The sequence below is a fragment of the Carassius carassius genome, chromosome 21 (genome assembly GCF_963082965.1).
Source record: "Carassius carassius chromosome 21, fCarCar2.1, whole genome shotgun sequence".
Classification (NCBI taxonomy): domain Eukaryota; kingdom Metazoa; phylum Chordata; class Actinopteri; order Cypriniformes; family Cyprinidae; genus Carassius; species Carassius carassius.
Window position 1 is genome coordinate 5,877,330 of NC_081775.1, and position 13,059 is coordinate 5,890,388.

The 13,059-nt window shown below is 35.7% G+C and overlaps 1 protein-coding gene across 4 annotated transcripts in view; it reads left to right on the plus strand.

The window, feature by feature from the left end:
* tp73 (tumor protein p73) overlaps positions 1-13,059 on the plus strand; it is a 31,198-nt gene that overhangs the window by 1,754 nt on the left and 16,385 nt on the right. For 2 of the 4 annotated variants that reach the window (XM_059503088.1, XM_059503091.1), the window contains exons 2-4: positions 2,498-2,593; positions 2,760-2,898; positions 8,886-9,131. In XM_059503088.1, coding sequence (XP_059359071.1) covers positions 2,535-2,593; positions 2,760-2,898; positions 8,886-9,131 — 444 coding nt within the window. In that variant the 5' untranslated portion in view covers positions 2,498-2,534. Of the gene's footprint in view, positions 1-2,497; positions 2,594-2,759; positions 2,899-4,856; positions 5,143-6,900; positions 7,260-8,885; positions 9,132-13,059 lie in introns of those variants that run through there. The other 2 variants (XM_059503089.1, XM_059503090.1) reach the window with 2 other exon arrangements.

A 13,059-nucleotide genomic window follows, 5' to 3' on the forward strand; every position in this document is an offset into this window, starting at 1 on the left:
AGAAACCTTAACCCTGATTCAGTTCATTCAGCTTCTCTAGCTGTTCACATGTTTAAACGATTTATTAAGCGACTCTTTCTTTCTTTCTTTCTTTCTGATCAGTTTTAATTTAGTTAATTAAGTTTTATGAGAACTGTCATTTGTTGATTGCTCTTAAAGGCTAACGTCAGGCCTTCATCTCACAGGCCACTTGAAGTGGATATATATATATTTTTAGAGGCTATAATAAGATGAAGAAGCATTTAGGAGCCAAGTTATATATGATTTTGTGAGGTGTGTTAAAAATGTGATGATGTATGTTCAGTCAGTTTTGTCTGCGTATATTAATTGATCTTCTGCCTCTTTCAGAGGAAGGTGTTGTGCGCGCAGTGTTACCGAGGGAACAGACGCGACGCGACGCGATGTGACGAGCGCCGCGCAACAGCGAATCTGGGTTCTGCCTGAAGGCACTTATAGGAGAAAACGTTTTCTTTTACATTTTAAATGTTTTCATTTATTTATTAGTTTTAAACGAGCGAATTTAGACCTATTTAATTTTGAATTAAGGGGAGACCGGGCTATAGCCTAGTTGTCACGGCGAAGGAATTATTCTTAACCTCTGTTTTAAGTAAAATAATTGTGCGCATTTACTAGCAGAATGTTAATATTAAACTTTTCTAAAATCGTTAATTATTTTATCAAAATTACAGTTAGAATATATATATTTTTGTAAACAAGTGAAGACAAAACCGCTATTCCGAGATAGCAGCCTTTAACCGAAACAGTTTATTCAAGAAAAGAATAGACTATTTTTTTATTAATAATTATATATATATATATATATATATATATATATATATATATATATATATATACATATATATATATATATATATATATATATACATATATATATATATATATATATATATATACATATATAAACCCTGGGACGTAACAATAACTGATTAAGTTCTGTTTTAAATTGTTGCTCCTTCACAATTTCCATGTTCGTAAAATTGCATTTACGCCAAGTTTATTTTTTGTTGGTGACATGATTAAGATCAAAATGTGTTTAATGAACTAAGCTTACTTTCTTTACAATAGCCTATGTATAATTTCCTGGACAAAGACGTTGTGGATGTTCAGGGAATTTTTTTAATCAAGCCCATATTGAAATTTAATTGAATAAAAAATAAAATAAAAACATAACAGGGGTAGAAATATTAACAACATATTATTATCATAGGTTTTTATTTATTTATTTATTTTTTGATAAGGCTGAGTGCATTATTTAAGATATAGCCTAATTAATTTACATTCATGTGTAATTAAATTTTATAGGATATGTTATATGATATATTTGTCAGACTGTGTGGAAACAACAGTGTGATAAAAAAAAAAAAATAGTACTGTGGTTATTATTTTCTTCAAATTTATCCCATTGCACAATTATGAGTAAAATAAAACAAGCTTGGTGTAGCATCTTTAAATATCATTCACAGTATGATTTATTGATGTTTTCTTTTCTATTCAGTAACAATATATTAAGATATGGGTCTCCTATTTATCTTGCTTTTCTTAAAAATTCAACATTCAAAAATTCATTTTGAAATCAACATTCAAAATGCATAAAATCATTTGAGTTTAAAATCTTGACCAGTGTTAATAAATGACATAACCTGCTCTCACGTCTGAACTGAGTTCTATGATAGTTGTATAATTATCTCTTCTCAGATGTTTCCACAGCCACAGCAGACTCACTCTCTGTGTCTTGTTCTTGTGTGGTTAGGACAGTGGTTTATAGCCTCATTTCCTGTGAGTAATGTGATGGAGGAAGTGTGTGGTACAGTGGAGCAGTGCAGGCAGGTTCGGACACGTCGAGCCTGGCATCTTTATTCTGAATCTGTGCATCCAGCCTCAAAATCAGCTGGGATTCAGACTTCATGAGATGCGTTGGGCAGCAGGGTGGAAATTACTTTCAAATCGCACCCTGTGTGTGTTCAGTCTTTAAACAATGGTGCAGTTCACAAAGAGTTATTCTGCAGAGCATTTTAGTGTACCTCTTCTTCAGAATCAGTGTCTGTTATAAAATAAAATTGCTGGATCCATTAATGAATGACGACTATGATTAAAATTTAGAGTCATTATGTTGGTATTATATGTCATTTGGAGGATTAGTTGCTTTATTTTTTTATTTAATAAATACAAATTAATTCATTTCAAATGTAATTTTCATGAATCTCTTTTTAGAGTATTCAGCTCAGTTTGATAAAAAAATAATAGATTCAAATATTTTTTAAAGAAATAAATCACCCTGAATTTCACTTTCATGTTTTTCCAGTCAAAAATTTAATGTATAACAGCTGAATCAACCTAAATACATTAATACCTCCAAAACTACTTTATTCTGGATAAATCAGGCAAAAATATCTATTTGACATAAACATTTTTGGGTCATTTTACTGTTTTAAAGGTTGCTTTTGCTTTATGCAAGTACCTCCGGTGTGATTTTCAGTGTGATCTGCCCTGCGGTGGATCGTCCAACATCCAGGATGTCCCAGCCGTCCACCGCTGATGAGGGGACAACCTTTGAACACTTGTGGAGTACCCTGTGAGTTCATTTGCATAACACAGTTTACGTTGATATTAGCACAATTTCAGGATAAACTGCTGTTTGTTTTTGTGAATTGCAGTACAGTATGGGAATGCTTTTACATGAACTTTGGCGTGCTTATATCTGTTTGTGATTCACGTAGCTGCTCTCTGTGTTATTACAGCGAGCCAGACAGCACATATTTTGAGCTTCCTCAGGCGGGACACTCAGGGGACAGGGTGGCCTCCAGCAGCCTGCCCAACAACCGCGCTGAAGTCTGCTTGGACCTCTACCACATGAGAGACATGAACGACAATGTCATGGTAAGAAGCCAGTGGAGAACTCACTGTGTGCAGATGAACAAACAAATCAGTAAAAATAGGGCACAGTGTACTTGAGTTTTTAAAGGTGTTTTACTTGTATTCTGAATTGTTTTGCATTGTCTGTGAAATTACTGGATAATATCCTATAAGCTTGAAAGCTCCTTCACAGCGATGCCATGGAAGAACCATTTCTGGTTCCACAAAGAATTCATTCAGTCAAAGGTTCTTTAAAGAACCGTCTCCTTCTCACCTTTGTATAATCTGAAGAACCTTCTTTCGCCACAAAGAACCTTTTGTGAAACAGAAAGGATCATCCGATGTTAAAAGTTCTTTATGAAACCATTTAGAAAAAAAAAAAATCCTCTATGGCATCGTGAAGCACCTTTATTTTTAAGAGTGTATATGGTTTATTTATATTTGTCTGGTGTATTTTGCTCTTATATGGGTAGTTGACTAGTAACATTTGGGTAGCGAAACGTTGATGGCCCCCTCTCAAAACAAACGCATTAAAAATACTACCAACATTCTTCAAAAAACAGAATAAAGAAATTCATACATGTTTGGAACAACTTGAAGATGAAGAAATGGTGACAGAATGTTAATTCTTGGATGACCTTTCCCTTTAATTTCATTGCAACATCATGCCAACCTTGTGTTGGTTTTCCCTCCTTATCCATCAGGATTCCCTCCTCAGTCCCTAGTTTCCCTCTCCTGTGCTGTGTTTTCCCTCCTTCGGGCTTTGCAGCAGGCCGGTGTTTGAGAGGAGGTTGTGATTAATTAGAGAGAAAAGCCGAGCCTGGAGCATGACAGCTGCTCCACACGCCGGGAAACGGAGCAGGAGAAAGGGACACACAAAGACCCATCTAACCCCAAAATCAAAAGAAATAATAGATTATTATTATTTCCATATAAAAAATAAAATTTAGCATGAAAAAGGCAGCCTTTTTCATGACCATTAGGACAGTTATAAATCGTTTTAGCGCATTTCCCCCATTCTCATTCCCATTATTCATCTGAACATTATGCCTTTTTTTTGTTATTTCCATTATTTTCAATTGTGATTCTCATTTGTTTTGTTGTTGGTGTTGTTGTTTTGTAAAAAAAAAGTAATAATAAAAATAATAAAAAAATGCTGTGTGTGCATTAAATTAAAAATTAAATGCATTAAAAATGCAATGTGCAACCAAATCATTATTGTATATCATTATTATATTATCAATTTAATTATATTGGCCTGTATAACACAATTGATAATATAATAATGATATACAACAATGATTTTGCTGCATTTTGCATTTTTAATGCATTTAATTCTTAATTTAATAAGAATTGTGGAGATGTGCTTAAATACAGCTGTAAAGCTAAACAAAAGAAAAAGCATATTTGTCCTAAAATAACATATAATATAATATAATATAATATAATATAGCCTGTGCTAATATAATATAATATAGCCTGTGCTAATATATTTTAATTATTATTAGTATAATTTTTATGATCCAAACACCTTTTTGTCAAATGAATTTAATGTGTTTTAATATGTACGCTGTTTTGCAGTGTCTATATTTGTAACTTTCTGCATCGATAGTTCCAGAATTCTGTAAATGATCTGTTCTAGGTTGTATGGATTTTCTTTTCTCCTTATTGAGATGTTTTGGTTGTTCACTTTAGGCTTTGACAAGCATTTTCAAGAATGTATTGATTTTCAGATGTTTGTTTTTCAATTGGCTCTTATGGGAAATTGCTCCAACCAGTTTGTGATCTATTTTTTGTTTTTCTAGCAGTGAACAGTGTAGGTAATTTCAAAAATAATAAATATATATAAAAAATAATTATTTTAATCTTACCTCCTTGAAAAAAAAGTGGTATAGTCCAAAAGACAAGTGGGCAAGTCCAGGCCTGCTTTTTTACTTAATGAATAGTCATGAGGCCAAAAAGTGGGAGGGCCAGAGATTTGTTGTTGGCTGCATCTAGAAGCTGACAGGGCAAGGAGAACTGGCGGAAAATCAGAAAAAGCGACTCCGAGTGCATTACCTTTCCTGGAGTTGTTTTGTCAAGTTAGTTTCTCTGGGAGCGTCTAAAGTGAAGACGTGAGACGTGAAGAAGTGAGAATTGCAGAGCTCACCTGTGTTCAGGGTGAGGTCACATGACCAGTGCAGTAGGAGCATCTCCCCTGTCTGTTTCCTGCGCAGCGGGATCACTACAATGCTGTGTGTCCGTGACCTGCCTCTTTACTACAGCACGGTAGGTGAGCGGCTTCTCAACCATTCCACTGATCATTCAGATTCATTGTGCCTGGCTTAAAAATAATTTTATTTTATTTTATTTATTTTATTTTATTTTATTTTATTTTATTTTATTTTATTTTATTTTATTTTATTTTATGTAATGTAATGTAATGTAATGTATTTTATTTTTTTATTTTATTTTTTTTATTTTTATTTTTTTTTAATTTAATTTAATTTAATTTAATTTAATTTAATTTAATTTAATTTAATTTAATTTTTTATTTTATTTTATTTTATTTTATTTTATTTTATTTTATTTTATTGTTAATCATTATATTAAATTACATTTATAAATGTATCCTCTATGAAACATCTGTTAAAATACAAGTCTGTTTTTTAACTGATAACTGATTATAATATACTACTTATAGTATAAATTGCACAGCTGCAAATGCTTGTAAATTCTTAAAAACAAAATTTTGAATGATCCTCGAAAATGGCTTTTATATGAACATTTGAAACAAAAATCCTTTAAACATCCTCATGTGTTATTAATGTGAGATGAAACGTGATGCTGCTCGATAGGAAACCTTTAGCTGTTTTAATGCTATAGCTGCAGGATATCTTTAAACAGACACCTGTTGATGTTTCTTTCTGTGCACAGCTTTGGTTTTGCTTTGCTTCATTTTGAGGGATGGGAGAAATACTGCAACATGACACATTTTGATATTTTGCAGTTTAGTTTAGTCATCTCACACCTGTAAACAAAGTCTACTTAAGTTCATTGGGATATCATTAAGATTCAACAGAGCAGTTTTAAATGGATGTGATAATGTCAGTCCTTTCAGTTTGCAGCAGAGGGCGCTGTTTTCTCATGTCAGTACAGGAAACATTTCTGCAGCTCGCTGACACGTCTGCATACTGTTCACTATGTCCTGGCAAAATCTGTCAGATATACTTTGAAATATATTAGATATGAATGATATACTGTTTAAAGACTTGTGGTCGCATACAGTAGTTCATTGAACAGTATATGGGGTAAATTGTCACAATAAACCTGCCATTAAACACCTTATTACAGGCTTTACAGTAAAACATATTAATACTGTACATCACACACACACACACACACACACAAACCTACTAAATAAAAAATGTAAAAGCAAAAACATTTATTGTATAATGTATGCATTTATAATTTTTTAAAATGCATGTGACAATATGCTCCAAAATCCTTGATTATGTAGTAGAATCTGGTTTGAATGAATGTCTGTGTGGCTGTCAGTTATAGTGAAATAGTGTTGACCTTTCTTCATGATTTGGATGGGAGAATTAATTCTATCTATACTGAGAGAGAGAGAGAGAGAGAGAGAGAGAGAAAGAGAGAGCATGTATGTGCAAAAATTAAATGTTGAATCATTTAATCACACCGACACATGTGCGCGCAAACACACACACACACACACACACAGCAATGCTTCTGTTGTGTTTCAACTTGTCACAGAGCATATTTAGACTTACTGATGAGGCACACCTGTGTGTGTGTGTGTGTGTGTGTGTGTGTGTGGTAGACTCTGAAAGCGTTTCTCACATTGTATTGTTCAGCTTAAGATAATTTATGGAAAGCACCCTATGTGAGGCAAAAAGTATTTCAGAAATCTCTTATGGGGATAAAGATTGCACTGATACAATGCAAGTGTCACTATTAGCATGAATGATTCTTCACATCAAGCAGGTTGCCGAGGAGAGATGTGGCTTGAAGTGGTCAGATTTTAGAAAAACTCATCTGTGTACATTTAAACCCTTTGCTTCATCTCTAGCTCTCTTTTCTGGGGTGCTTGCTTGAATGGTGTGATTAACGCAGGCAGGGACTTGAGAAAGTGTCTTCCGGCAAGTATATACTTGTGCAGGTGTTGTCTGACTGCCGATATGCCGTAATTAGGACAATGTGTGGTTTCTGACCTCCGTCCCTCTGGACTCCACCCGCTCTGGTTCTCCGTGTCTCAGGTTGAGCAGACTTTGGGAGATGAGTGTTTTACTCACTTTGGCTTCTGTGGGTTCATCAGTGTGTCGTTTGACAGCCGAGGACATGTGATTCTGTCAGTTTGGACCATGTACTGTGTGAAAAAGAGGGTAAAGACTTTTCTCTTCGCTTGACTTGTGTTGCAGTTTGGCTGTCTCATTTCACAGGGATCTGATTGGTCCACACGATCTGTGGGAATCATTACCCATCATGCTTTTTCCCTGAACTTTGAGTTATTATATCAACACATGTCTGCACGAATCAAGTGATAATGTTAGTATTTCTGATTTATTAGTTTTTATTTATTGAGTATACCAGTGTAAAGTAGATCACATTTGATTTCTGTAAAAGCTAAGCTGTTCTAGGTGGATGTTTGGTGGTTTCTTACTAGCCCAAAACAAAAGATCCCAGCCAAAGTCTCTCTGATACTGTGGTTTTTAGATATGTCTCTGGCTTCCAAGTCTGAGTTTTCTTTATTCCCACATTTTTTTAATTTTGTAGTTCAAAATTGTAAGTCTGAAAACTCAGAAAAGTAATAAAGAAAAGAGAAGAAAAGAAATTTGTCTTCAACAAACTGCGTAATTAATTTATGTCCATGCAAATGTACAGAAGCTAATTTTTGCCACTGAATAAAAAAATCTAAAAGTTAATTATCACTTTTAATCACATAATTCAGAGAAAAAAGTCAGATTTGTGAGATATATACATTAAATTGCAAGTTATAAAGTCAGAACTCAAAATTGTGTGATATAAACTTGCAGTATTTTGCAGTATTGCATACGTTTGTGAGATAAAATTGGCAATTTTCATAATTGAAAAAGTCATAATTGCGAGATATAAACTAGTTATATCTATAAAGCAAGTTATAAAGTCAGAACTCACAATGATATGCACTTGCAATTCTGACTTTATAACAAGCAATTTAAAAAGAAAAAAGTCAGGATTGTGAGATAAAAAGTTCTTCAGTGGTGGAAACGGGCTTCCATACAAATGATATGGGACAATAAAAAAACAAAAACAAAATATGAATGATAGTAATGCTGACATTTCTAAATGACACACAGATCCGTAGAGAAACCTTTTTGTCTAAATGGTTTCATAAAGAACTTTTAACATCTGATGATCCTTTCTGTTTCACAAAAGATTCTTTGTGGCGAAAGAAGGTTCTTCAGATTATAAAAAGTTAAGAAAGAGACTGTTCTTTAAAGAACTTTTGACTGAATGGGTTTTTGTGGAACCAAAAATGGTTCTTGGATTGGTATCGCTGTGAAGAACCTTTCGAAGCACCTTTTTTTTTTTAAGAGTTATTCAGAAAGCATGGAAACGTGAAACAAATAAAACACAACAAAGAAAATCTGAACTCATCAAAAGCATGAAAATTCATGTTTTGTTACCAAATTAGCTAATGTTATCATGCCATTATGTGCTGTGCTTTGAACACATCTGTCCAACTTGTGGTGGGCATGATCTGTGAGTTTTGTGTTTGTAAGTTAGAGAAGAGAATGGGAGGCAATTAGACATTGGACAGATTTGGGTTGTGTTTTACAACCTACCCTTCGCCTGGAGGCTTGACTCCCTCTCGTACGTCCCGACGCGGTGTACCTGGAGCTCGAGAAGTGGAGTGGAAGGAGTCTTATCTCCTCCCTCTTTCACTCAAAGTCAACTTTCTGCCTCCCTCCCTCCCTCCCACTCCTTCACCTGTCTCACCCTCCTTCTCTTTCTGCCTCTCCTCTCAGTCTCAGTACAGCCTACTGAGCAGCAGTATGGAACAAGGTTTGGGGAACAGAGCAGCGTCTAGCAGTCCCTACAGCTCAGAGACCGCCTCCAACGTGCCAACGCCGTCACCCTACGCCCAGCCGAACTCGACCTTCGAGGCCATGTCTCCAGCGCCGGCCATCCCCTCCAACACTGACTACCCCGGGCCGCACAACTTCGAGGTCACCTTCCAGCAGTCGAGCACGGCCAAGTCAGCCACCTGGACGGTGAGTACGGCGCCTCGGTTGTGGTGCAACTGTGTCACGTGAGAACCTCGTGGACCCGTGCGCACACACACACACACACACACACACACTTCTTTCCCCACACTCACTGACCATTTCCCTCGCAGTGTGCAGGCAAGTTTTGCTCTACTTCAGTTGCTTGTTTGCCCTTTCTTCACCGGCTCATTTTCTAGACTCTCATTTTGGCGACGTTCCCGCTTTGTTCCTCTTTTTCAACGTGCTTCGTAGAATTACACATCGTAGTTGAAATGAAATTTCAAGCAGGGTCGTGTGGTGCGACATGCTGTTGTTCTACATATGACCTACCCTGCTGTTAAAAAGTTTGTAAGATTAATAAATGCTTTTGAAAGAAAATTCCTATGTTCGCGTTCAGAGGCTGCATTTCTATGAGTAAAAATACAGTAATATTGTGCAATATTATTAAAAATTAAAATAACTCGAATTAAAATAATTAAACTAGAGATGTGATGGTAAAACTGAATTTTTAACAGCCATCAGTCCCGTCTCCAGTGTCATATGATCCTTCAGACATCATTCTAATAAATTGTGAAAACTGCGATTTTTATTTTCTCTTAAGATTCTTTGATGAAACAAATTTAGTTCGTCTTATCAAAAGCGCTATGAAGTTTGACATTCCTTAGAAAACCCTTACAATGACAGAACCAACAAGTTTTAATTCTTTAGTGCATCTAATGTTTAGTTGTTTACATGTTTGCTTTGGATTTTAGAATTTGTTGGAGCTCAAAGCAAATTATTCTCAAACTATAAAGATCTTGCACAATAATCTGTTTTGTTGCGTCTTGAATTTTAAGGTAACTAATGAAACTTGGAAGGTGAATTTCCTAAATTATTGTACGCCTTAAAGCTACGGCATTGTTATAGTATAGCAGTAAGGTGTTTTTAGCATGTAGATGTGCAGTTGCTAGGGTCTTCTGAGTGGTTGCTTACAGAATTCTTAAGCTTAAGTTATGGGTCAGTTCAGATCTGTATACGAGAGATAGTACTCATAAGGTTTTTCTTAAACAAAGTGCCTCCACACAGGAAAAGAATCACAGTAATGTCAAGCAGAGGAGCTTGAAACCAGAGCAGTCCTTGTATTCCCCAAAGTCCAGTGTCACCATGAGGAAAGGTGCTACATCAGTCTGTCATGAAGATGACCCTCTGAAACAGGAGATGGGGCTCTTTCCTGGGTCAGTTGTTTGTAGGATGAAGTCAAGCGTGAGGCTTGGTCTCTGACTTTCTGTGGACATGTAAGGTGATAGCGGTGGCCATCACTCAGTGAAGACTGTCACCTCGTTCCGCTCCGTTCTCAAAGACCAGGCCCCTGTGAGCAACAATAACAGCAGGATAAGCTTTTAAAATGGGCATGAGTGGAGTCTGCAGCACAGATTGCTGTTTATGCTTTAGGATAAGAGATGCAGGCCCTACATTTGACTGTGTTTGGCACTTTAGCTAGCGCCATATATATAATGATACTATTACATACTATCTCGTTTTCTCTTTATTAAATCTTCACGCACGTGGAATATTCCTTGCATAGTGGATCAGAATTTTAGATTGGTCTAGATTTAAATAACCATCATGAGTTTTCAGGATTTTGAGCTTTCGACTCAAAGTGTGCATGAAATGAATCAAAATATTAATGTCAGCATTTCTGATCCAAACTGTGCTATATTTGTTTACCGATGACATTATTTCAGTCAGTGAAGAGTAGAAATAATGTTAGAAAACACATCATTTGCTTAACCCTAACACTTTCTAGATCGGTTTAACTTTCCTTCTTCTGTTGTACATAAAATGTTTTTATTTCTATTTAATTTTGTTCTTAATTTTTTTTTTTGTTAATCATTATTTTGTGTTCTGCAAAAAAAAGAAAGAAATGCAGGTTTGAAAACAGCATAAGAGTGAGTAAATAATTTTTGGGTGAAGTATGCACTCAGTTTGAAAAATTTTTAAAATTTGCATATGAAAAAAATTCAAAATATCACTTCTGCAGTGACATCCATAATTGGGCATACATAGCAAACGCGAGTTCAATGATTCGCGCGAGTAGATTACATACAAAGTCAATGCAAAGACGCGATCAGACTATGGATCAGACCTGTCCTCGCGCGGGTCTAGAGACGCGATGCCCTGCGTTTGGGATGTATGCCCCATAATACTAATCTTGTTGATCGTTATAATTGCATACGTTTTCTGTAAAGATATACGAATCAAAACAACTCACCTGTCGAGTAAAACACAAGCGAGATCGACATCTCTGTCTAGTTGAAGTTTGTCGCGAAGCTCTCTCCATCTAGAAAATGCAACATCGATATTGATCCTCACTCTTTCTCTCCTCTTGTCCCAAACTTTTCTTGGGTCGTTTGGTTGGCCCGTACACTTACGTTTACGGGAGCTGTCCTTGTCGACAGAACCAGCGGCAGACGGTAAACGGCAGTTATGTTCCATAAATAAGTAACACAATCCACCATAAAACGTTCAAGAAGAAGTAAATAAGGAACTGCTTGAAGCAAGCTAGTGGTTTGCTGGACGCTAGACACTACTTCCACATTTGTCCACGACACTCATGTGTTTTCTACGTCAGTAAAGGCGGTAAGATTTTTCTCATGATTTACAAGTAGTTGAAAGGATTAGAGATATTGTTAGTAGTCAGCTGGACAAAATATATAACACTAGCCTAGTGGTTTTTGGATATTTTACTGCAAATATCTTACAAATTGTACCTTTAATTGTTTTATTAAACCACTTGTCATTTTCTGGAGGCAGGCAAAACATTCTACAAAATAACTTATTTTGTGTTGAATGGTATAAAGATATTTATACAGCAGGATTGGAACAGTTTGAGGGTGAATAATTGTAACAGATTATTATTTATTTTTTTTGCTTTTATTTTTTTTCATTCAAACACTTTCCTTCTTATCATTCTCTGCTTTTATTTAGTAATAATAAATACGTTTGTAGGCAGTAATGCTCAAAATCGAGCAGTATATCAGTGCAGAGTTCAGAGTCCAGGTCTCTGTCCTTGGTTCTGAAGTCCTTGCGTTCATTCAGCTGTGTTTCTCAGGTGACCTTGTGCAAGCTCCTTAAGGTGGAGCTTTTTATCGCTGAAAAGGTTTTAAGGTCATTTTTTCTGCTATCTTCCTGGATCATGTCTGTTTCTGCCTGGGCCTTTGCCTCTGTCTTTTTAGGCCCAAATTATGGTATGATATCACCGAGTGAATCAGAAAAACAAACCTTGTGTTAGGGATAACTGTTTAAAAGCTTATAGGCTTAAAGCAGGGGCAGTCATAAGGGATGAAAATGAGTTCTGACACCTCAGCGTTTCCAATAAAGACCCCAACACTTTTTTTTCATTGTTGGCGTATAAGTAGGGCAAGTCTGAGCACGTCTTTGCTTCTGGAGTATTTGAGGCTGCTCTTCCTAGCTTTTACCCTCATAGTGAGCCAGTGGGTCTAAACACAGCCCGAAGCCAACGCATCCTTCCTCTCAAAATGACAAAACACACACATTTTCTGAGATTTCATACAAATGTGCAGGCACACAGACTGCACTATATTTGTTCATTTTTAAATATAAAATCGATTGGTTCCTCCATAATTTTTCTGGTTTGGTTTGACTTGTTTGCTGTGAACTTAAAGTGATAGTTCACCAAAAAATGAAAAATCATGCAAAGTCATCTTACTTGCATAGACCAAAAATAAATAAATATATACAAATTTAGCAGATTGTCAAAACTTTTTTTTTGTCCACCCATACAGTGAAAGTGGATTAGGATAGGGACAGCTGTTCACTTTCATTGTGTGGAAAAGAGCATCTTGGAAATTCTGCTAAATTGATCAGTCGCATCACCCATCACTTTTAATTTAGTTTTGACCTCAAATGTTGCTCAAAAATGTCTTCACTTTCT